The 23,571-nt window shown below is 43.9% G+C and overlaps 1 protein-coding gene across 1 annotated transcript; it reads left to right on the forward strand.

Moving 5' to 3' along the window:
* The first annotated feature begins 346 nt into the window (after nucleotides 1-346).
* On the forward strand, nucleotides 347-21,776 carry suclg1 (succinate-CoA ligase GDP/ADP-forming subunit alph). Its single transcript, NM_001160498.1, is given in 9 exon segments — nucleotides 347-387; nucleotides 4,279-4,379; nucleotides 6,121-6,237; nucleotides 6,397-6,609; nucleotides 6,758-6,815; nucleotides 8,131-8,214; nucleotides 11,330-11,481; nucleotides 17,929-18,117; nucleotides 21,286-21,776. Coding segments are annotated over 9 exon segments (975 nt in total). The 5' UTR covers nucleotides 347-353; the 3' UTR covers nucleotides 21,313-21,776.
* Nucleotides 21,777-23,571: the final 1,795 nt, after the last annotated feature.

The raw sequence follows: 23,571 nt of genomic DNA on the forward strand, positions 1-23,571 counted from the left end.
AGGTTTTACCCTTGGGATTTCTATGATGGGCTTAACACGCACTCTAGTATATGAGGCATGCAGGCCTCATCCGAGTTCATGATGAAAGTGATTGAACTCCATTATCCAGAATTCTTTGCTGTTTAAAGCCAACCTTGAATATTTGCCTTGAGAAAATTCCATCTCACTGGTTGTACTAATTTTGTCAGAGACTTAAATAATTGGTATAATGACAACATATTTCATTGGTATATCGGTTGAACAAGTCCAAAATTTTTTGCAACACATTTTTTTAGTTGGGCATATTTATAGTCAGCCCTTTGCCTTCTACGTTTAGGTCCCTAGCCTCCGGTGTCATTGGTGAATGACCGGAGATGTCGCATAGTAGATTGTTTGCCCGGCTGCTTTGTAAGTAGAACAACATACGTGTTCTCCTTAAAAGTATTCAATGTTTAGTTTCTGGTAAATGAAGTGCTTCACGGAGCACGTTTTGCACGGGATTTGTTGGTTCTTGCTCATAGGGTAGCCATGGCACTCAGCCCTCGTACATCTATACTGGCTAACTCTTTTAGCATGCTGATAGCGCATCAATTTCCAGGCCACAGTCCGAATTACTGAACTTTGACCGTGCTTGTCCTTTAGGCTTTATATTTAGCATGTCAATTCTATAAACGAGAATTGGACATGTAGTTACCTATACTGTAACTGTCATGTAGTTGTTTTGGTAGCTTGGTAAGCTAATGCCACCTAACGTTAACGTTACTCCCCCGTTGTATTGTACGCTGCAACCAGCAAGTAAAGCTTTCCATTTGTGATTTACATCTCTTTATATGGAAGTAGCTACAGGGTATGTTGGTTGCAGTGTTGGGGGAAGCTACTAGTACTCTGAAAAGAGTTAACCAAGCTACCAATGATTTCACTCTGAAAGAAACAGCTTTAGTATACCTTAAATGTAAATGGTTTACTTAAATGGAGACTCATCTCCATCACGGCAGGGTAGCGGCAGGGTAGCCTAGTGGTTAGAGCGTTGGACTAGTAACCGGAAGGTTGCGAGTTCAAACCCCCGAGCTGACAAGGTACAAATCTGTCGTTCTGCCCCTGAACAGGCAGTTAACCCACTGTTCCCAGGCCGTCATTGAAAATAAGAATTTGTTCTTAACTGACTTGCCTGGTTAAATAAAGGTAAAAAAAAAAAAAAAAAAAAAAAAAAAAATCACCAGCTGTCAGAGCAGCTCTCACATCACTGCACCTGTACATATGATATGATATCATAGATGATATGTTAACAGTGTGTGATTTAGTGTAACAGTATAACTTTAGACCGTCCCCTCGCGCGAACCAGGCCTCTGCACAACAGTCACCCACGAAGCATCGTTACTCATCGCTCCACAAAAGCCGCGGCCCTTTGCGACCACTACTTCAAGACTCAGAGCAAGTAACGTCACCGATTGAAATGCCATTTAGCGCGCACCACCGCTAACTAGCTAGCTATTTCACATTCGTTACACTCACCCCCCTTTTGACCTCCTCCTTTTCCGCAGCAACCAGTGATCCGGGTCAACAGCATCAATGTAACAGTATAACTTTAAACCGTCCCCTCGCCAATACCCGGGCTCGAACCAGGGACCCTCTGCACACATCAACAACAGCATCGTTACCCATCGCTCCACAAAAGTCGCGGCCCTTGCAGAGCAAGGGGAACCCCTACTTCAAGGTCTCAGCAAGTGACGTCACCGATTGAAACGCACCACCGCTAACTAGCTAGCTATTTCACATCCGTACATTAGCATATTAAACACAAAGCTGTTTAGAGTGGGAATTAGGCAGGTCTGATGTAGTGATGCCGAAAAATTAAGGAAATGATTGACTACTTAACCCATTTACTTTTCTTTTTGCTAAAAAAGTACTGCCACATGGGGAAAAAAATTAACTGATGACAACTCTAACGTTACCTATATTTGAATTTAGTTCAACTAACGTTACCACCAAAATGTAGTTCAATTACTAGTTGAACTACATGTAGTTCACTACTCCAACACTGGTTGGTTGGTATGAAACGACTTAAGTCACCCATCCATTCCGTCTCTTCTCTTTACTCAATTGTTTTTAGCATTTCATTGCTCTACAATAGCAATAGGCTAAGGCAATGCCCCATTAACCGTTACCGGATAAGTAAGTTCATGTTTGGCATAGCACAGATAATTTTCGACTTAACTTGGCGATACGTTTGGCCGTATCGAGAACGAAGATGGTATCGTTAAGGTTGGTTTCAAATTCTGTGCTACGCCAAACAGCACCTATCCTGTAACGGCTAACGTAGTATCACATTAGTAGTATCACATAAACCTGTTATAATCTGCTAGCTACACATTGACCAGCTCATAGAAATAGCATAGGTCAAAAGCTCATAGGGTTCTTGGCTAATTCTGTGGACCAGCTGCTCCTGAGCAGAAGCCTGAAAATAACCTTATCAATCAGTAGCCTATCAGATCCTATCAATGTTTTTTAAAATGTATTTTCTGCCTCAGTTTAGTTCAATGCTCAACACAAATGGAGGACAAACAACAACATGAAGTGTTAACCGTTAGCTAGCAAACGAACGTTACATGCAACCATGATGTTGCCCTCTGTTTAAGCAAGCCTTCATGGCCAAATAGCAGAATTTCCGCTTCCACTTCTGAGTCTCACAAATGTCTGTAGATTACTACACACATTCATGGTCATTTGTTTCATTTCCCTTATTTATAACTTGCCTTTTGTGAAATAATAATCTCACCATGACTGTCATTGGGGCGGCAGGGTAGCCTAGTGGTTAGAGCGTTGGACTAGTAACCGGAAGGTTGCGAGTTCAAACCCCCGAGCTGACAAGGTCGTTCTGCCCCTGAACAGGCAGTTAACCCACTGTTCCCAGGCCGTCATTGAAAATAAGAATTTGTTCTTAACTGACTTGCCTGGTTAAATAAAGGTAAAATAAAATAAAAAAAAATACAGAACTGTACAGACTAATGCCATTCATAGGCTTATTTTGGCGGGTAGGAGCATTGTGCCAGTAACCCAAAGGTTGCTGGATCAAATTCCCGAGCTGACAAGGTAAAAAATCTGTCTTCCTGCCCCTGAGCAAGGCAGATATCCACACCTGGGGAACAGTAGGTTGTCGACTAAGGCAGTCCCCCACACCTCTGATTCAGAGGGGTTGGGTTACATTTTTATTTTTATTTATTTATTTCACCTTTATTTAACCAGGTAGGCTAGTTGAGAACATGTTCTCATTTGCAACTGCGAACTGGCCAAGATAAAGCATAGCAGTGTGAACAGACAACACAGAGTTACACATGGAGTAAACAATTAACAAGTCAATAACACAGTAGAAAAAAAGGAGAGTCTATATACATTGTGTGCAAAAGGCATGAGGAGGTAGGCGAATAATTACAATTTTGCAGATTAACACTGGAGTGATAAATGATCAGATGGTCATGTACAGGTAGAGATATTGGTGTGCAAAAGAGCAGAAAAGTAAATAAAAAAAAACAGTATGGGGATGAGGTAGGTAAAAATGGGTGGGCTATTTACCGATAGACTATGTACAGCTGCAGCGATCGGTTAGCTGCTCAGATAGCAGATGTTTGAAGTTGGTGAGCAATTCGTTCCAGTCACAGGCAGCAGAGAACTGGAACGAAAGGCGGCCAAATGAGGTGTTGGCTTTAGTGAAATAATAATCTCACCATGACTGTCATTGGGGCGGCAGGGTAGCCTAGTGGTTAGAGCGTTGGACTAGTAACCGGAAGGTTGCGAGTTCAGTGAGATACACCTGCTGGAGCCCGTGCTACGGGTGGGTGTTGCCATCGTGACCAGTGAGCTGAGATAAGGCGGAGCTTTACCTAGCATGGACTTGTAGATGACCTGGAGCCAGTGGTTCTGGCGACGAATATGTAGCGAAGACACATTTCAGTTAAATGCGTTCAGTTGTACAACTGACTAGGTATCCCCCTTTCCCTGCCTTTCAATATCAATCATGAGAGAAAAGAGCAAAAACACGCTATATAGACCACTATGCTTGGATAATGTATGTGTGTTTTACTGCTGACAGTTCTACTGTACGTTTTGGAACATAGGCCCAGAGCCTATCAGGTCTGTTTGATTTAAAGTAATCAGAGGCACATGTGACAACAGCTCAGGCAACAACACTGGACTGTCTCCTAGATGGCAATCCTTCTCCCTTTTCCATCATGACAATAGAGTTTTTTGGAAATGTCACCTGTGTGTGTGAAATGTCACCTCTCCTTCTGTCTCCGTTTGCAGTGCAGCAAAATGGAGTAAGGAGCTGTTATACTGCTTCAAGAAAGAACCTCTACATTGATAAAGACACCAAGGTCATTTGCCAAGGCTTCACAGGGAAGCAGGTATGTCGGCTACACAACACCTGGCCGACACCGGCTGCTGTCTGCATTCAACTGGGTTGTGTTCATTACGGCACTCAAAGGAAATCTTAACTTTTGCTACTGAAATTATTGAAAATTTGCATTTCCTATTGAACAAGTCCAGGTAGTCCCTCTGTCTGTCTGCTTTCATCCGTTTGGTGCCGAATGAACACAACCCTGATTGGGTTATTGTGTTTCACTGTCAATAGATAACCCAATCAGGGTTGTGTTTCACTGTCAACAGACATAGTTGACGATCTACCTACAGTAGCACAGTAGCTAGTTTATCTGCAACTGAGCACTTTATCCCCGGATAAATGACAGCATAATCTCGTTCCCCAATATTGTCTTAGGTGAGGATGGTAGGCCCAGTCAAAAGAAGAGTATCGGCATCATTGTCCAACAAGCGAACAACTCTCCTCTTCCACCTTGTAGGTTAATACCCCCCTCCCCCCCCCCAACAACTCTTCATCAACTTAATATAGGGTTATTAAATATAGTTCTTCTAATGAATAGTCATGCTAATTAGAAAGGGCTGAGCAATGACTCAAGTGTTGCTGCTGCTGCGCACTGACTTTCCTCCGTGGCTTGATAAGCAAACCATACTTCAAATTCATTGTCCGCTCATTAGTGGATGATCGCTAGGACCGCCACCACCGGAGAAAAGAGCAAAGTGAGCAGACGTTGCATTATAAATGAACAGAGGAAGAAAAAAGATGAGACTGGCGGAGGGAAGAAATATTGAAATGTAAAGATATCTGCGTTGCGAGGGGGGAAAAAAGTGCTGGCTCAGTCTTTCCTTTCTCTTTACTGCTGGTAATTATAGTTTTAACATTAGGGTCATTGATTTGGACGTGTCGTAGTTGGCCCTCGTAGCCACTTATCTATAGCGTTTCTAGACAGCCTCTGTAATTATTAACTGAGAAGGCTGATGGAACTTGGCAGGTTGAAAATTAATAATATTACGACACATTATTGGACTCTGTGTCCCTGAAAAAGTAAAGTTGGGACTGTGAGTGATTTAAAAAGAAAAAATGCTTTTTTATTGATGACCTCTTGAAATACAGAGACAAGGCCATTGATTATGGTCGTTTAGTGTGCCTGAGTTGGATTTAAACTGATTGTATGTGATGCCAACCTAAGCCCCTTTCACTTACAGGCGAATCCTAACTTACATTTAAGTAGAATTTTTACTTAATCATGCATTTAGGTCCATGGGAAACTAAGTGATAATTAGACAAAGTCTAATACTTGAATATCATTTACCAAATCTCCTCTCTGACAACCATTCACATAGTCCTTGATTTACCTGCTGTTGTACCTAGTTTTAATATGCTGGCAGTGTCCGTGTGCCCATCCATGTCAGCTTGATTCCCGTGCCCCCTCCCTCAGCGGGCACTGGGCACAATTCTGCCCCGTTGATTAATGGTGGATGGCAGGCCTGTTCTCCTCATTCCCTTATACCTGGCTTTAATGATATCTCAAGGTTTGCGATTGGTGCCGCAAGTGACCTGGACAACTCCCCGCTCCATCTATCACAGTCAGCCGCTGCCTCCCATCCCCTTGGCCCTAATCCTTTGAACTGAAGGAACTCCACGATATTGCTTCCATCTTACAGATCTGCAATCAAACATTGAAGTGGGCTAAGGTCAAGTGAGAAACGACTGGGTGGATTGGGACTAGCTGATTCTCTCTGATTCTTCCTCCTTCTCTCCATCTCTAGGGGACGTTTCACAGCCAGCAGGCAATCGACTATGGCTCCCGGCTAGTCGGTGGCGTATCCCCCGGCAAGGGGGGGAGGACACACCTCGGCGTGCCCGTCTTCAACTCTGTCAAGGAGGTTAAATGTGTTCCGCTATTTCTTGTCTCTGGTCTTATTCAGCCCTAAGCGAGACCTGGTTCTCAACTGACTTGCCTGGTTAAGAAATGGTTAATTAAATGCATACATTGATGAATAGCAAGCCCTAAATTCACCATGTCCCTCTGTCCGCACCTACAGGCGAGAGAGGGCACCGGGGCAGAGGCCACAGTGATCTACGTGCCCCCTCCGTTCGCGGGTGCCGCCATCATTGAGGCCATTGATGCCGGCATGCCCCTGGTGGTGTGCATCACAGAGGGCATCCCCCAGCAGGACATGGTCAAGGTCAAACACAAGCTGCTGCGCCAGAGCACCACCCGCCTGATCGGCCCCAACTGCCCTGGAGTTATTAATGTAAGAACACATATATATACACACACAAGCTGCTGCGCCAGGGCACTACGCGCCTCATCGGCAGACACTGCTCTAGAATGATCAACGTAAGAGGCTAGAACACACACACACACTTTTGGTATCAACTTTGTGTTTTCCTATTTTGCAGCTGGGAGAATGCAAAATCGGGATCATGCCGGGCCACATTCACAAGAAAGGAAGGATTGGTGAGATATTTTTGCCTGGCTCACTTGCATTCATCTCAGTGACTCATTGAATAAAATCCGCTTTTACTTGGCAGCAGTGTCATAATGTTGACAGACCAACGGCTTGTTCTGTTTCTTATGGAAAGTTACCAGTAGGTTAGAGATCCCACGATACATGCTTCAGTCTCCAAAATGACATGCGTGTAGTTGAATCGGGAGAAGGAGAAAGGACCTCTGCCCATGTGGCTATCCACGCTAGTTGCTCGGCGAGCGAACAAGCGGTTTATTTTCTTCACTGTCTCACGGCAGACAGTTTGTGAAGATGTCAGTGCTGCTGCCCTGTAGGCACTAGGCATCAGACGCAGCCATAGCAAATGTTTCTCCAGGTGCGTTGGAGGCTGGTGGGAGGAGCTATAGAAGGACTGGCTCATTGTAATGTCTGGAATGGAATTAATGGAACGCTATCAAACATATGGAAACCACATGTTTGACTCTGTTCCTTTTTATTCCATTCCAGTCATTACAATGAACCCATCCTCCTCTAGCTCCTCCCACCAGCCTGCACTGGTGTAGTGATGGAGTGACTGCTGGGGAGCTGCATCGCTGCACTGACATCCTCGACCACTTGCTGCTCATTGCAAAGGCATACAGTGTGCGTCCCTAATGGCACCCTATTCACTATAGTCTATGGGGCTCCAGTCAAACGTATTGCACTGTATAGTGTTGGGTTTGACATTTTGAACATTGAGATATTAAATAGATGATAGAGAAGAAGCCTTGAATAGAAAGAGTGGGAGAGAATGGGCTTTATGTCAGAAGTTAAGGGTTCTCTGTAGAAAGCCAGAAGGCTTTGACATGTGTTTGATGGAGAGCGACGTGTTGTTATAGGGAAGACAGATGGATATCTGTGGATTAGGTGAAGGAGGGGTTGAGGTGAGGGGTGAGGTCAGTTCCCCTTAAGGGAGTAATCATGGTTTAGTATCTGGTTACCTTCTTCCTGTTGGGCATAAACTAAGGTTTGGAGAGAGGGAGTGTCTTAAGTAGGATGTAAATAACTTTGATGGAGAGAAATGTTTTGCTGTCTGATTACAGCTGTACAGAACCTTTGGGAAGAATTAAACTTGGTTAAAGCATCTCTAGTGTCCGTGGGTTATTTACTCTGGACAAATAAGTACCTGGCAATAGGGTGCAATTTGGGCCGCACCCATACAGTATAAATACAGGTCCTTTCCCATACTTAAATGCATTCTTCCTCCTTACCACTCAAGAAGGGGAAAAGGGAAGGATGCTTGTTAAGAGAATTGGAACTTGTCCTCATTCTCTCCTTATCTTTCAGGGATTGTCTCAAGGTCGGGAACTCTCACATACGAAGCTGTGCACCAGACTACACAAGTTGGCTTGGGACAGTCTCTCTGCATCGGTACGTGGGACTAAACGTTATGATATAAAGATACTTCAAATTTATAAACCATCGATATACAGCTTTGATGGGGTGGGGGCCACTAACACATCTGAACTGATAATGAGGGGCCTCAGTGGCTCGCGGGTCTGCGTACCCACCCATGCGGTCAAAGCCGGCCCTAGCCTTTTGAGAGCCCAAAGGAAAATTTCAGCAGAGAGAATATTCTGAAGTTTTAGAGTAATTTAATGCTATTCTACACTTTGCCATGAGATAAGTTTTTTTCTGCGGGACTACAAAAAGGTCTGCTAGTTGTCCACCCCTGGTATAGACAGAATACAGCGCCTTCTGACAGAATTCAGACCCCTCGACTTTTTGTTACGTCACAGCCTTATTCTAAAATTGATTAAATCCTTTCCCCCCCCTCATCAATCTATACACATTACCCCATAATGACAAAGCAAAAACAAGTTTGTATACATTCTTGTTAATTTATATATATATATATATATATATAACTGATATCACATTTACATAAGAATTCAGACGCTTTACTCAGTACTTTGTTACAGCTTCTTTGGCAGCGATTACAGTATTGAGTCTTCTTTGGTATGACGCTACAAGCTTGGGGACACCTGTATTTGGGGAGTTTCTCCCATTCTTCTCTGCAGATCCTCTCAAGCTCTGTCAGGTTGGATGGGGAGCATTGCTGCACAGTTATTCTCAGGTCTCTCCTGAGATGTTTGATCGGGTTCAAGTCTGGGCTCTGGCTGGGCCACTTAAGGACGTTCAACGACTTATCCCAAAGCCACTCCTGCGTTGTCTTGGCTGTGTGCCTAGGGTCGTTGTCCTGTTGGAAGGTGAACCTTCGCCCCAGTCTGAGGTGCTGAGTGCTCTGCAGCAGGTTTTCATCAAAGATTTCTCTGTACTTTGCTCTTTCTCTTGATCCTGACTAGTCTCCCAGTCCCTGCCACTGAAAAACATCCCCACAGCATGATGCTGCCACCACCATGCTTCACCATAGGGATGGTGCCTGGTTTCCTCCAGACGTGACGCTTGGCATTCAGGCCAAAGGGTTCAATCTTGGTTTCATCAGACCAGAGACTCTTGTTTCTCATGGTTTGAGAGTCTAGGTGCCTTTTGGCAGACTCCAAGCAGGATGTCATGTGCGTTTTGCTGAGTTGCTGCTTCCGTCTGGCCACTAACATAAACGACTGGATTAGTAGACTGTTGCAGAGATGGTTGTCCTTCTGGAAGGTTCTCTCATCTCCACAAATGACTCTGGAGCTCTATCAGAGTGGCCATTGGGTTCTTGATCATCTCCCTGACCAAGGCCCTTCTCCCCTGATTGATCAGTTTGGCTGGGCGGCCAGCTCGAGGAAGAGTCTTGGTGGTTCCAAACTTCTTCCATTTAAGAATGCTGGAGGCCACTGTGTTCTTGGGGACCTTCAATGCTGCAAAAAATGTTGGTACCCCTCCCCAGATCTGTGCCTCGACACAATCCTTTCTCGGAGCTCTACGGACAATTCCTTCAACCTCATGGCTTGTTTTTTGCTCTGACATGCACTGTCAACTGTGGGACCTTATATAGACAAGTGTGTGCCTTTCCAAATCATGTCCAACAATTTAATTTACCACAAGTAGACTCGAATCAAGTTGTCAAAGCATCTCAAGGATGATCAATGAAATCAGGATGCACCTGAGCTCAATTTCGAGTCTCATAGCAAAGGGTATGAATAGTTATGTAAATAAGTGTTAAGGGATTTTTTATCAATAATGAATAATTATGTATACATTTCAATCAGGACTGACTAATCAGAATACCATTATGTTACTGTATAGATGTATGAATTTTCTTTTTATCCTAGTACTGAATATAATGTGTGTAATTACAATCAAGAAATAGAACAATGACTGTCTGTTCCTTGGTAGAAATGAATGAACTTATAGTCAGACTGGCTATAATGCCTATCTACACAGGCAGACCTTGGCTCGGTCGTAAATGATCTAAGTAGGGAGAGACGATGTGGGAAGGTCTATACAGCCTTTGTACCAGGGTGAAGAAGAGACGGGACAGTTCGAAAACTAATGACGACATTTTCAGTTTATAACCTGTGGTAAACTGTATCATGTTCAGTACTCTCGAGAATGAACGCTGCTGATTGATTTTGAGACTGGTCTCTGTCCATTTTATGCAAATAAGAGTCTTACAAATTCTTAGGAATTGACAGTGTCTAATTTTAATTGGGTATTAAAACATATAGGAATTTAATTCCTGTAACAATAAGGTATTGTTTTTTTTGTATTTCAAATACATTTTTAAAAACTTGGTTTTGCTTTGCCATTATTGGGTATTGTGTGTAGATTGCTGAGGATTTATTTTCTCTATCTATTTTAGAATAAGTCTAACGTAACACAATTTGGAAAAAGTCAAGGGGTCTGACTGAATACTTTCTGAAGACACTGTACACTAAGTTTACAAAACATTAGGAACGCCTGCTCTTTCCATGAGACTGACCAGGTGAAAGCTGTGATCCCTTGTTGAATGCTCCTTGTTAAATCCACTTCAACCAGTATAAATGAAGGGGAGGAGACAGGTTAAAGAAGGATTTTTAAGCCTTGAGACAATTGAGACTTGAGGGTGAATTGGCAAGACAAAATATTTAAGTACCTTTTGAACGGGGTATGATAGTAAGTACAAGGCGCACTGGTTTGTGTCAAGAACTGCAACACTGCTGGGTTGTTCATGCGCAACAGTTTCCTGTGAGTATCAAGAATGGCCCACCACCCAAAGGACATCCAGCCAACTTGACACAACTGTGGGAAGCATTGGAGTCAACATAGGCCAGCATCACTGTGGAATGCTTTCGACACCTTGTAGAGTCCATGCCCTGACGAATTGAGGCTGTTCTGAGGGCGAAAAAGAGTGCAACTCAATATTAGGAAAGCGCTCCTAATGTTTTGTACACTCAGTGTAGTTATTTTTAATGCGTACATAACACTTTCCTAGTGACATATTAAATCAAAAAGAAAAATGACAAGTACATTGTACTCTATGCCTACGGTCACATCTGACATCCATCTTATGGATATAAGCAGCGTAACTGTTCTAATGGTTTGTGTGGTTTTTGTTCAGGCATCGGTGGGGACCCCTTCAATGGGACAAATTTCATCGACTGCCTGGAGGTGTTCCTGCAGGACCCCAAGACTGACGGCATCATCCTGATCGGCGAGATCGGCGGCAACGCCGAGGAGAATGCTGCCGATTACCTCAAACAGCACAACTCTGTAAGAGGAGACAGACACACACATTAACATGCTACCAGACTGTTAACACTTTGTCAATGGTCCACCAGTGCTTTCGTGAATCATTCAGACCCTTTTGAAAAGATGAGTGGTTCTGTCAGGTACTCCCTTTCATCGCTTTGATTCTGCCCTCAGGAGGGCACACACTGAGCCCCCAGTTCCAAAACTTGTTTGCGAGTGGACACATTTCTACTATACTTCTGAGTACCAGAAGTCCTCACAAGAATGGTAAACTAACTACAATTCAGAGAAGTGAGGCATTTTGCCGGTCCTCACTTGTAAAAAGGCTATTTTATGGTTAGAATTAGTGTTAGGGAAAATAGGATTGTCAATAGGAAACAATTGTTGGTTCCCAAAAGTCCTCAAGTATAGTAAGACACTGTATTTCCACCTGCTAATGGACCTTGGGTTCTGGATAGGCTGAGGGTGTGAGCTAGAGTGCATGTACTTCCAGTGAGGGAGAGGGTTAGGGTTCATGGTGCAGAATACGGCACACACCTTTGATTGACACTTTCCAGGCAGATGTGGGAGAGACTGACGATTGGAGCATGGCTGGTGAATTATGCAAGGCTTGAAAAGTGTTTAAGTGCCTTTCAGCGACAGTTATTGCCAAGTGTGTGTGTTGCCCTCTAGATTTGTCAAGACACAGAATTTTGATTGAGCAAGGAGATTTTTGTGACGCGTATGTGTGCACACACTATGCGGTTTGTCTGTGTCAGGTGTTCGGCAGATAAATATGAATTTGATGTGCTTTCTGCTGCCCTAATGCATGCAAATCTCTCTCTCACCACCCTCTGTGTCGGGAGAACAACTCTTTGGCCAAGGCCAAAATGGCACCCTATTTTCCTAATAGTGTTCTTCTTTTGACCAGAGCCCTTTGGGCCCAGGTCAAAAGTAGTGCACTACATGGGGATTACAGTGCCAGTTGGGACGCAGCCTCTCTCCCTTCCTCATGTACAAACCGGCTCATCCAATTTGAGCGTGTAAGCCGCGGGTAGTTCTCAGAAAGTCGATTGGTGTTCAATGCTCCACACAGAGGCAGCAGTTTAACCAAAGCCTGAAATTGTTTCATCTGGGCTGCTGCTGTTCAACGTTGAGAAATGAAAACACTGAATGCAAAGCCAGCCCTAAATTGACGTTCCTCTCTTTAGATTCTCATTGAACAATTCCATGCATCAGACATTTTCTTTTCTAGGATTGCAAAATGTAGATAGCTTTCCCAAAATTCCCAGGTTTTTCAGAAAACGAAGTTATAACTAAGTTAACCATGTATTTGCCAAGTAAATTATATCCAGCTCAGGGCTCCATCTATGCATTTGGTTTGCTAGCTAAGTGGCTAGATGGCAAGATCCATATTGCCTAAAAAAATAAATAAAAATGTGCTTCAAAAATAAATACAAAATGTATTTATTTAGAAATAGAGCACTTCCAGTGTGCACTTCCAGTAATACGGTATGAAAATCTGAATACTGCCCAACCCTAACACAAATACTATTGTCAGTATTGAATTTTTGAATCTACAACATGCACACAAATACATTTATTTGACTCTAATTCGTCATAAGATCAGCTCGGCATATTTTCAATCGTACATGAAAAGTACAATACAATTACACTAGGGAATAGGGTGCCATTTGGGACTCTGATGAAAAGTAGAATACAATATCACATTGGTATGCCCTTACCAGTATAGATTGACATTTCAAAATGATCTCTTTCTGCACAGATGAAAAACCTTCAAACCCATCAATCTATTAGTTACAGCAGACACATCATCCTAGGCTGCATCCCAAATGGCACCCTATTTCGTATATAGTGCACTACTTTCAACCAAAGACCGGGCCATGGTCAAAAGTAGTGTGGTAGGGAGTAGGGTGCCATTTGGGACTGCCCCTTAATGAATTTCATCACACTGGACAGATTACAAATGAGGGTTTGGTGTGAAATATGCAGAGGACATGATCAATGAACGGTCAGGCAACATTACATGAATTGAACTTTATCTTCCTGGAAGAGATGTAGTAGATGTCCCCTGGGTGCATCCCAAATGTCACCCTATTCTCTGTATAGTGCACTACTTTTGACCAGGGCTCATAAGACTGGTCAAAAGTAGTGCATTATTTAGGGACTAGGGTGCATTTGAGACGTCGCCACTGTTAACGACGGCCTCGTATCGATTCCATTACGGAAGACAGGGCAGACAGCGGAGCTCTTGGTCTTAAATTGATTTTGAGTCAGTTGACATTTTGATACATAGACATAAGATAATGTCACTTAAGCCTTATGAACACGTTATTACATCTAGTAAATTCTCATAAGTTGTACAACATTTTACCTGCATGTTTTAAGTAATTTGTCTATAAATATTCTTTAAGGTTGGCAGAGGTTTGGTTGTGCTGGGTAAAGACTGTTGAAATAGGGTTGGTATAAAGCAGTGATCACCAACCTTTTCTGAGTTAAGATCATTTTCCCAGTCAAAAAGAAGGCAGAGATCTACTTCTCAGATTTAAAAAAAACCTTTATCATTCATTGGCCTGTCTACAGACATTTTTGGTGATCGACTAGAAATGTCTTGAAGATCGCGATCAGCCATTTGGTGAGCACTTGTACACGATTGAAGTTTAGGGGATGGAGATCAAATTGTCGAATCAGTCTTTATTAAAAGTGTAACACTTGACATAATGTGCCCAATACAAGGGATGGGATGGATTAAAGATAGACAATCAACTAATTTACAAAAGAGGAGCTTTAAAAGAGAGATCTATGCACCCAAAAGTTGCACTGATGTTTTTCATTTCGCAGAGCTAAAATTAGTACACACTTTAGAGGTCATTGCATGACCTACATATTAAAACTATTCCTCTAACTGTGGGCTGCTTTCCAACCTGTCTGTTTTAATATACTGAACAAAAAAAATGTGCAGTTGTCACACAACACAATGCCTCAGATGGCTCAAGTTTTCTTATGATTTTTCTTTAACACTTTTTCTCCCCATTTTGTGGTATCCAATTGGTAGTTAGTCTTGTTCCATTGTTGCGAAGGTCGAGAGCCATGTTGTCCGCCAAAAACACAACCCTGCCAAGCCGCACTGCTTCTTGACACACTGCTCACTTAACCCGGAAGCCAGCCGCACCAATGTGTCGGAGGAAACGCCGTACAACTGGTGACAGTGTTAGCGTGCATGCGCCCGGCCCGCCACAGGAGTCGCTAGAGTGCAATGGGACAAGGACATCCCGGCTGGCCAAATCCTCCCCTAACCCGGACGACGCTGGGCCAATTGTGCACCGTTTTCTGTTCTCGGCTGTCTGCGACAAAGCCCGGGAGGCAGATGTCTCAAGTTTTGAGGGAGTGTGCAATTGGCATGCTGACTACAGAAATGCCAAACAGAGCTGTTGCCAGAGAACTGAATGTTCATTTCTCTGCCACAAGCCGCCTTCAACGTCATTTTAGAGAATTTGGCAGTATGTCCAACCAGCAGACCACGTGTAACCACGCCTGTCCAGGACCTCCACATCTTGCTTCTTCACCTGTGGAATCGTCTGAGACTAGCCACCCGGACAGCTGATAAACTGGGTTTGCACAACCCAAAAATTTCTGCACAAACTACTGGAGAAGTTCTCTTCACTGATGAATCCCGTTTTCAACTGTACCGGGAAGATGGTGTCGTGTGGGCAAAGCGGTTTGCTGATGTCAACGTTGTGAACAGAGTGCCTCATTGTGGGGTTTTGGTATGAGCAGGCATAAACTACGGGTAACCAACACAATTGCATTTTATTTATGGTCATGTCGCGAGGATCTGTACACAATTCCTGGAAGCTGAACATTTTTCTGTTCTTCCATGGCCTGCATACTCGCCAGACATGTCACCCATTGAGCTTGTTTGGGTTGCTCTGGCTCGACTTGTACGACAGTGTGTTCCAGTTCCTGCCAATATCCAGCAACTTCGCACAGCCATTGAAGAGGAGTGGGACAACATTCAGGCCACAATCAACAGCCTGATCAACTCTATGAGAAGGAGAGGTGTCACACTGTATGAGGCAGAAGGTATCTGTGACCAACCGATGCAGATCTGTATTCTCAGTCATGTGAAATAGATTTTGGCTTAATTTATTTATTTCAGTTGACTGATTTCCTTATGAACTGTAACTGTAAAAAATGTGGAATTGTTGCATGTTGCATTTTTTTTATATTTTTATTCTGTGTAAGTCACCTTTACAGAAGGTCTCATTCTCTTTTTTTCTTTGAGACTTCTAAATCCCACCTAGTATTATTCAGTCTCCATGCATTTGTAAAATGAAACGGCTAACTAAGACCGAACACCGTTGGGCCCATTCTTTCCAATGAGACAGGTGTAGAGTATTTGGCAGCTAACCCTCCCGGAACACTAAACGTATCCTTTAATCCTTTTTCATTTTATCCTCTGACTCTTAGCCCCTGCTCTTGCATTCTCTCTCTCTCCTAGGTGCTTTACGCATGACGCCAAGCCCTTGTAATTCACTAACACACTCCAATTGTTGTCTAGGAGGGCAGGGGAGTGATTTTAGAAAGAGGTGAGGCAGCAGACTCATTCACATCTAGTGTGTGAACAGGGGGCCTCGTACATTTTGTAATTGTCTGTTTGTCTTAATCTGACAAGATTGAGGCTCTACCCTCGAGCATACAGCAAGGCTTCCCCCTTTCGAAACAACCCCTGTCTCCTGCTCCTCCCCTCCTGTGGGGGAACAACCTTCTCCTCCTCTTCTCTCTCGTTCCATTACTAAAGTAATGCATCTCCCCGGTTAACAATGGAGGACAAAGGCGGTGGGAACATTCAAATGCTAATTCAGCTTCTCTTGTTATGCACCGACTTCTTCTCTGAGGGAAGACTAACATTAATTGACTAATTACAGCCTAACATGTTTAGGTAGATTTAAGTGTTGATGCACACGGGGATGGTTCATTTTGTCAAAGTTGTGAATTCATTAGGACGGGACAAGCGAGTGCCAGAACTGGAGTCATGAGGGCCTAGCTAGAGGAACGGCATTGGGCTTGCATTGATGAATCCAGGATCAGTTTTGACTTGTTGATCATAATGAATAAGATTGTATGGACAGGGACAGGCATTGTGAATAGAGATTCTGAAACTGAGGTGGCCATCCCTCCACCTGGAGAGCTACTGAATGTTCAGGCTTTTGCTCCAGCCCTGCTTCAGCTCGTCAAGGTCCTGAAAAGCAGCTGAGTAGTAGATTCAGGTGTGGAACAAAAGCCTGCAGGACGGCATGGCCACCCTCGATCTCACCCATTTTAAAGGGAAAAATGTTGGGCCACCTTACAAGAGGAAACATTCACCTCTAATAATTAGAATCCTCTCGGCACCTTTTTTTCCCTTGATTGCAGTCATAGTCCCCCGTTCAGTGAACATTTGCTTTCAGAGCCATCTCTTGTTAATACTGTACGTTGTTAGCCAGGTTTAAAAAAAAAAACTTTTTAAAATTGATTTTCTTGGCTGAGAGACGAGCGGATTGGCTGCTCTGCTTAAACAATTATCCAGTGTCTTCAAGCGTGTTGAAATGAATAGGCGTCGTCTTGCTGTACCTACCTGCCAGTTTCAGGAGCGCTCCATTTTGGAACGCCTGTACTGAAATGGTAGAAGTGAAGTAAAGCCATAGGCAGGAGGCCCACCTTCCCTGGCTTGTCGGCCAGTTTGTTTGACACGCCGTGTTAACGCCTCTGAAGGATACGGAATGAGGGAGAGAAAGAGGGCGCAAGAGAAAGATGGAGGGAGAGCCTTATCACAAGGCAAGTACCCGAGAAAGAACATCTGAAGAGAGGCCTGGATTGTGTTCATTTGGATTTTTTTTTTACCGAAATGGGTAGTTACGACAGTACCTGGTCTAATAGGAAACGCTCATTTTTCAAAATGTTTTCCTTCGCGTGCCCTAATGAACAAGCCCCACCCTTACGTCTTTCATCCCCAGTATGATGTTATTCCTGAGTGTGAAATATTAGCTCTCTCTCCCCTCCCGCCAGCACTGGAAGATTATCTCGAATGTTGAATTTAGCCATCCATCAGGACGAGCTGAGCGGACGGGGCCAGAGCTAATCAGTGTCCGTGTGACTAATTACCTGCTTCTGCAAGAATGAGATCATATGAAATGGCAGGGAGGGGTGTGTGTGTGGAGGGTGTATGTGTGCCCATCCATTGACTCTTTCACACACATCTGGACAGAGCATGTAATATCGTATTGACATGAATGTGAATAAAACATTTACTTTACACTATCTGTTTTAATAATAATGTAAGATGGCTTCTAAGAATGCCTATTTAAGAGGGGCTGTTAACAGGAAGACATTTTGTCTGTTTTGCAGCGTCTATTCTGTTATTTGTCTGAGAATACAAGAGTGACTGGGGCTCTTTCTCTCCCCCCCCCCCCCCCCCCCCCCCCCCAGGGAGCGAATGCCAAGCCTGTGGTGTCTTTCATCGCCGGGCTCACTGCCCCGCCGGGCCGTAGGATGGGTCACGCCGGTGCTATCATCGCAGGGGGCAAGGGCGGAGCCAAAGAGAAGATTGCCGCCCTACAGCAGGCGGGCGTTGTGGTCAGCATGTCCCCTGCCCAGCTGGGCAGCACCATGTTCAAGGTGAGACTAGAGATATGGATTAAAGAGCTCATCTCTCTTTTCCATGGTTCAAGAGCCCTCTAGCCAACTCTATGGGTGAGACCAGTAGAGAGAGAACATTTGTCATTCAGTGGTGCAACGGACCGTACCGTTCTAGCATCGCAGCTGGGGGAGGACGGCAAAAGGGTTACTTTAGTCCCACATCCCAACTCTGCCTCTTCCCTCAAATATACTAAAAAACTACGAACTAAACAGAGTTTACTGTTGGTTGAGTACGTTTTGAGTTTTTTTCTACTTGAGTCTGTTGATGTTTTCAGTGTTTGGGTCCCACAAGCAAGGTTGTGGGACTTGGGATTGAACTTTTTTTAATACGTAATAAACAAAAGGCAACAGCGAGGTGAAAGGGGGAAATTAATAACCATGGCTGTTGATGCCGGGGCGGGCAATTTAGCTCCGCTGCTGCTGCCTGTTTATTTCAATTTATCACCGGAGGACGGCAGTTTTAACAAGACGTTTAAAAAGTTAAAGTGTGTATTACACCCATTCATCATCTTATTCTTTCATTACGAGCGAGCACAGTGTGGCAAACCCGAACACACAGATATGGATTTGTGCGGTGGTAGCACTGTTTTGGTTTAATTCATAATCATTGCGCATAATGATGAAAAACTCTTTCCCGGCCTGTTAATTTCCCAGCCCATTGTGTTCATACGTCTCTGTTAATCTCATTGGCGGCTGCTGTAATCGGCGTAATAATACACACGACACACCAGAGCAAACAAAGAAAGTAGTGCCCGTGGGGGGGTAGTTTGGTTTGGTATAACATGCTCAGCTCTCAGTACAGTACAATGCCCAACCCTTTAGTGTTTGTGCTTGGTCAGTGAAGCTCCCCTTGTGTCCACACCTAGATTCAAGTATTTGTTGTCTTTCAAATACTGTAACTGCGCTAGATTAAGCTTGCTTGTCACCGATTAGAATAGATCCAAAAGTGCAAACTCCACTCCCCTAGCATTCCACGCAGACTCTGTCAAGCCCACATAAACCTCCATTCACCCATGTGTGCTGCTCTCTCCATTTTTCACTCTTTCTCATGGCCTCCCTTCTTGACAAAATGTCCCTGTCGCACACCAGCACTCTTCATCCCTCCCTCTCTCCTCTCCTTCATCCTGCCCTCATCTCTCATCTTGCTCCGCCTCTCCCCTTCTTTCTGTCTTGAGCACCTTTGACACTCTCCCCTCCTGACTATTTGTCACACACAAGGACGATCCTTCTTGCATCTCTCGCTCGCTCTCTCGCCCTCTTCAAATCAAATTTTATGTCACATGTTTTGTAAAAAAAAACTGGTGTAGACCAACATTGAAATTGTTACTTTACAGGCCCTTCCCAACAATGCATCAAAATATAGAAAAGTAAAATAGAAAAATAATGACACGAGGAATAAATCCACAATGAGAACTTGGCTATATACATGGGGTCCCGAGTCGATGTGCAGGGGTACGAGGTAATTGAGGCAGATCTGTACATATAGGTACGGATGACTAGGCAAGGGGGTCCCGAGTCGATGTGCAGGGGTACGAGGTAATTGAGGCAGATCTGTACATATAGGTACGGATGACTAGGCAAGGGAGTCCCGAGTCGATGTGCAGGGGTACGAGGTAATTGAGGCAGATCTGTACATATAGGTACGGATGACTAGGCAAGGGGGTCCCGAGTCGATGTGCAGGGGTACGAGGTAATTGAGGCAGATCTGTACATATAGGTACGGATGACTAGGCAAGGGGGTCCCGGGTCGATGTGCAGGGGTACGAGGTAATTGAGGCAGATCTGTACATATAGGTACGGATGACTAGGCAAGGGGGTCCCGAGTCGATGTGCAGGGGTACGAGGTAATTGAGGCAGATCTGTACATATAGGTACGGATGACTAGGCAAGGGGGTCCCGAGTCGATGTGCAGGGGTACGAGGTAATTGAGGCAGATCTGTACATATAGGTACGGATGACTAGGCAACAGGACGGGTAATAAGCAGTAGCAGCGTATGTGACGAGTCAAGCGTAAGTTTGAGTAGCTATTGGTAAACTATTTAGCAGTGGCTTGGGGTTAGGAGCTGATCAGGGTCCTGTCGGGACCAGACTTGGTGCATCAGTACCACTTGCGGTAGCAGACAGAACAGTCTGAGTGGACCATTTTTCCATCCTTTGCCTCCTTTCATCCATCAGAGAGTGCCTGATGCCTCGGGGCCACCATGAAGCCCTAACACAGCCCCGCTCAACCCTATGCGCTTTCTCCGCCAGCTCTCTCTTGCTCTCTCTCCTCTTTCTCAGAAAGTCAAGGGCCTGACCTTGATCAGCGCGTACAGATCCACTTAACCCATCCCTTAACACTCCTGAGCATTACATTACAGATGACACATGCACACCCCGCCAAGTTACTCTAGCACTGTGTCAAAGTTGAGTGTTGAGCCAAAGTAGATCTGTTCAACCACTTGGTGGCAGTAGACAACCAGGTATTTTAAAAGTACGGCCTTTTCCATTGTGCAGCAACATGCATCTGTTGTTGCAGACCTGATAAATGACATTTGCATAAAATAAGCTTTTTCCTCTGTGAAATTGGAAATTCTAGGAGGAAGGGAAGGAGAGTATTTGTTCTATCGCCCTTCCTGATATTTAGGAAATGGTGTATGTAAATGGTGACATCCCATGCGTGATGTTCTCCTTCATCCTTTTGGTTATGTGCTTTCACATATTTTTCACTGTCATGTCACATGCCTATGGATCTTGATGCTTTGGTGTGAATATACATGTTTTCTGTGTTTGGACTATTCCACACTGTATATGAGCCTTGCCTTAGCGCCTTATTCGGTGTGTAAGGTATTTATCTTTGCATCTGAAATAACAATTCTGAATTTATTTGTACTTCATTAATCCCCGATGAGAGAAATATATTGTCTACATCTCAAATGGCTCCCATTGGGCTCTGGTCAAAAGTAGTGCACTATGTAGGGAATGGGGGTGCCATTTGTGACGAAGACATTCCCCCAACCCCCGGGAAGAAAGGAAAGTGCGTTTTTGGGGACTACTAGCACCCATCATCCCCCACCCCCTGTAGCTTCCAGATGTAAACAAACTGTGTGAATCCACATGAATAAATAATCTCTCTTTCCCCCCTCTGTTCTGTCCCTCTCTCCACAGGAGTTTGAGAAGAGGAAGATGTTGTAAACGGCGAGAGGCAACACCCCCATCTCCCCTAACGAAGCCGAGCACCCTGATTTTGAGGTCGCACTGCCCTCCAGCGTCCCACAACTTGCAAACCTGCCCTCTCCTGCAGTTCAGTTAAAACTACCATACGCACTCTCACTACGCAGTATTTTTAATTTCAGCTATGAATTCATACCTTTACACGAGAGTAATTATATCAGTATGTCTTGATGGTGTCTTTTTCAAAACATGATAACATACTTGTCGTAGACTTAAATAAAAGTGTCCTTTAGAGGACAGTTATTGCCATCCGTTATGGTAGCTTTTGATGTGTCTATCTTAGTTTGACAATTGAAGGATGCCATGGTAACTGAGGTGGTCTGGTGTCTGTCTTTCTACCACTCTCCTACTGTAACCAAGTATTCTATTAAAATGTCTGTTCTCACTGGCTATACATCTGAATAAGAAAATATTTCTCAAACACAGTTTTGGTTGTGGGTTCATTTTTATGCTGGTCTCTCGCTCTTTTGCGCGCACACACAGGTTGGCATGACGGTGTGAACGTGTTATTGGTTTTATGAGGTATGGATGGTTCTGCTAAGCTTTACAGTGTAAAAGCATTACATACAATGTGTTTGGAAATGGTATGTAATACTAAACTATATTTGGAAGATGTTTTTCTTTTGTTCCAATATGAAAAGGTCTCCACTGAACTGAATTCATCCAATCACACTCCCCCGTCATGCAGTGTCACTCCCTGGTGAGGCCAATTAGGAGGCAGTGTATATACAATCCAGGAATTTCAGGTGCTATAATAGAGCTCACATGTCACCCAATACAGGATTTGCATTTGCACACTTATTCTCTTTGCCTCATTGGAAAGGGAAAGTGTGTAGGAGGGCTTTTCTTGGTCCTAAAGTATAATTGCATTGCTTCATTACATAATGACAAAATGTTGAAACTGTATACCAGATGAAAATGTTAATTCCTTCTCAATTCACATTTCATAACTCAGCTCTTGGAGCTGTGGTTTAAGGGATGAATACTAAGGCTGTGTTTACAGAAGCAGCCCAATTCTGATTAACCCCTCCCCCAACTAATTAGTTTTTTGACCAATCATATCAGATCTTTTGAGATTTTCCGTTTAGTCAAAAGACCAATCAATGGAGGGGTTTATGGGCTTGTTTGACAGTGCAGGTGCCTACAAATCCCCTTGCATCATAACTACTCATTATTTGTAGATCAGCCTGGGTAAGCATTCACCATAGTAGTATTGTGTGAATCAGGCATTACATTTTGATCATCACAGCCTCAGTCAATTGGCCCACTTGTAGGCGACATTCAATTAATGAATTGTGTACCTTGTCCAGACTAGTAGAGTGTACAGTAACCTTCAGAAAGTATTCATACCCCTTGACTTATTCCACATTTTGTGTTTCAGCCTGAATTCAAAATTGATTAAATATTTATTTTTTTGCCCATCAACATACAATATCCCATAATGACAAAGTGAAAACATGTTTTTAGAAACTTTAACAAATGTATTGAAAATGAAATACAGATCTCATTTACATAAGTATTCACACCCTTTTGCTATGCCACTTCAAATTGAGCCCAGGTGCAACAAAATGTGATCATACTTAAGATGTCACTACAACTTGATTGGCTTCCACCTGTGGCCAATTCAGCCCAAACCCAGTGCATGCTTTGCAGGCACATGAGAAGGAAAGCGAATGGAGAGGACTGTAGGGAAGATGCTCTCAAAATCTTGGCTCCTGGAGGAGACACTTTTCGGAGTTGGGCAGGATGATTATGAGATGGGAGTTGCATTGGGATGCCACTGGGCTGCAAGTGAAGTCTGGAGAAAAGGAGTGTTGGGACAGGGACGCAGAAAGGTGGATTTCTGAGGAATGGGGGAGGAAGAAAATAATTAGGAAAGCAGAGATTGGATTTCAATTTGAGAAAGGTGATCAACATGGAGTTAGGAGTGCAAACAGTGAGCAAGAACAGGTTCTGGAGGTGAAGGAGTAAGTGAGGAGCTCGGAACTCAATGGGCATGAAGGAGAATCTGGTCCAGTAGGAGTGATATTTTTGGAGAATGTGGCTCCTTTCTGTAGATCCATTTGTGGTTTCAGGGTGGGTGAGAAAGGAGTTAGGTGCTGTTGAAACAGTGAAGGTTTGTTTGTGTTTCTTCTGACCAGAGGGAGTGGGCACAAGGTGTCACGCAACTTGTCAAGATCGGTTTCTTGCTTTGCTCTTAGGACACAATTGTAAGGAGTT

Source organism: Oncorhynchus mykiss, chromosome 10 (genome assembly GCF_013265735.2).
Source record: "Oncorhynchus mykiss isolate Arlee chromosome 10, USDA_OmykA_1.1, whole genome shotgun sequence".
NCBI classification, from domain to species: domain Eukaryota; kingdom Metazoa; phylum Chordata; class Actinopteri; order Salmoniformes; family Salmonidae; genus Oncorhynchus; species Oncorhynchus mykiss.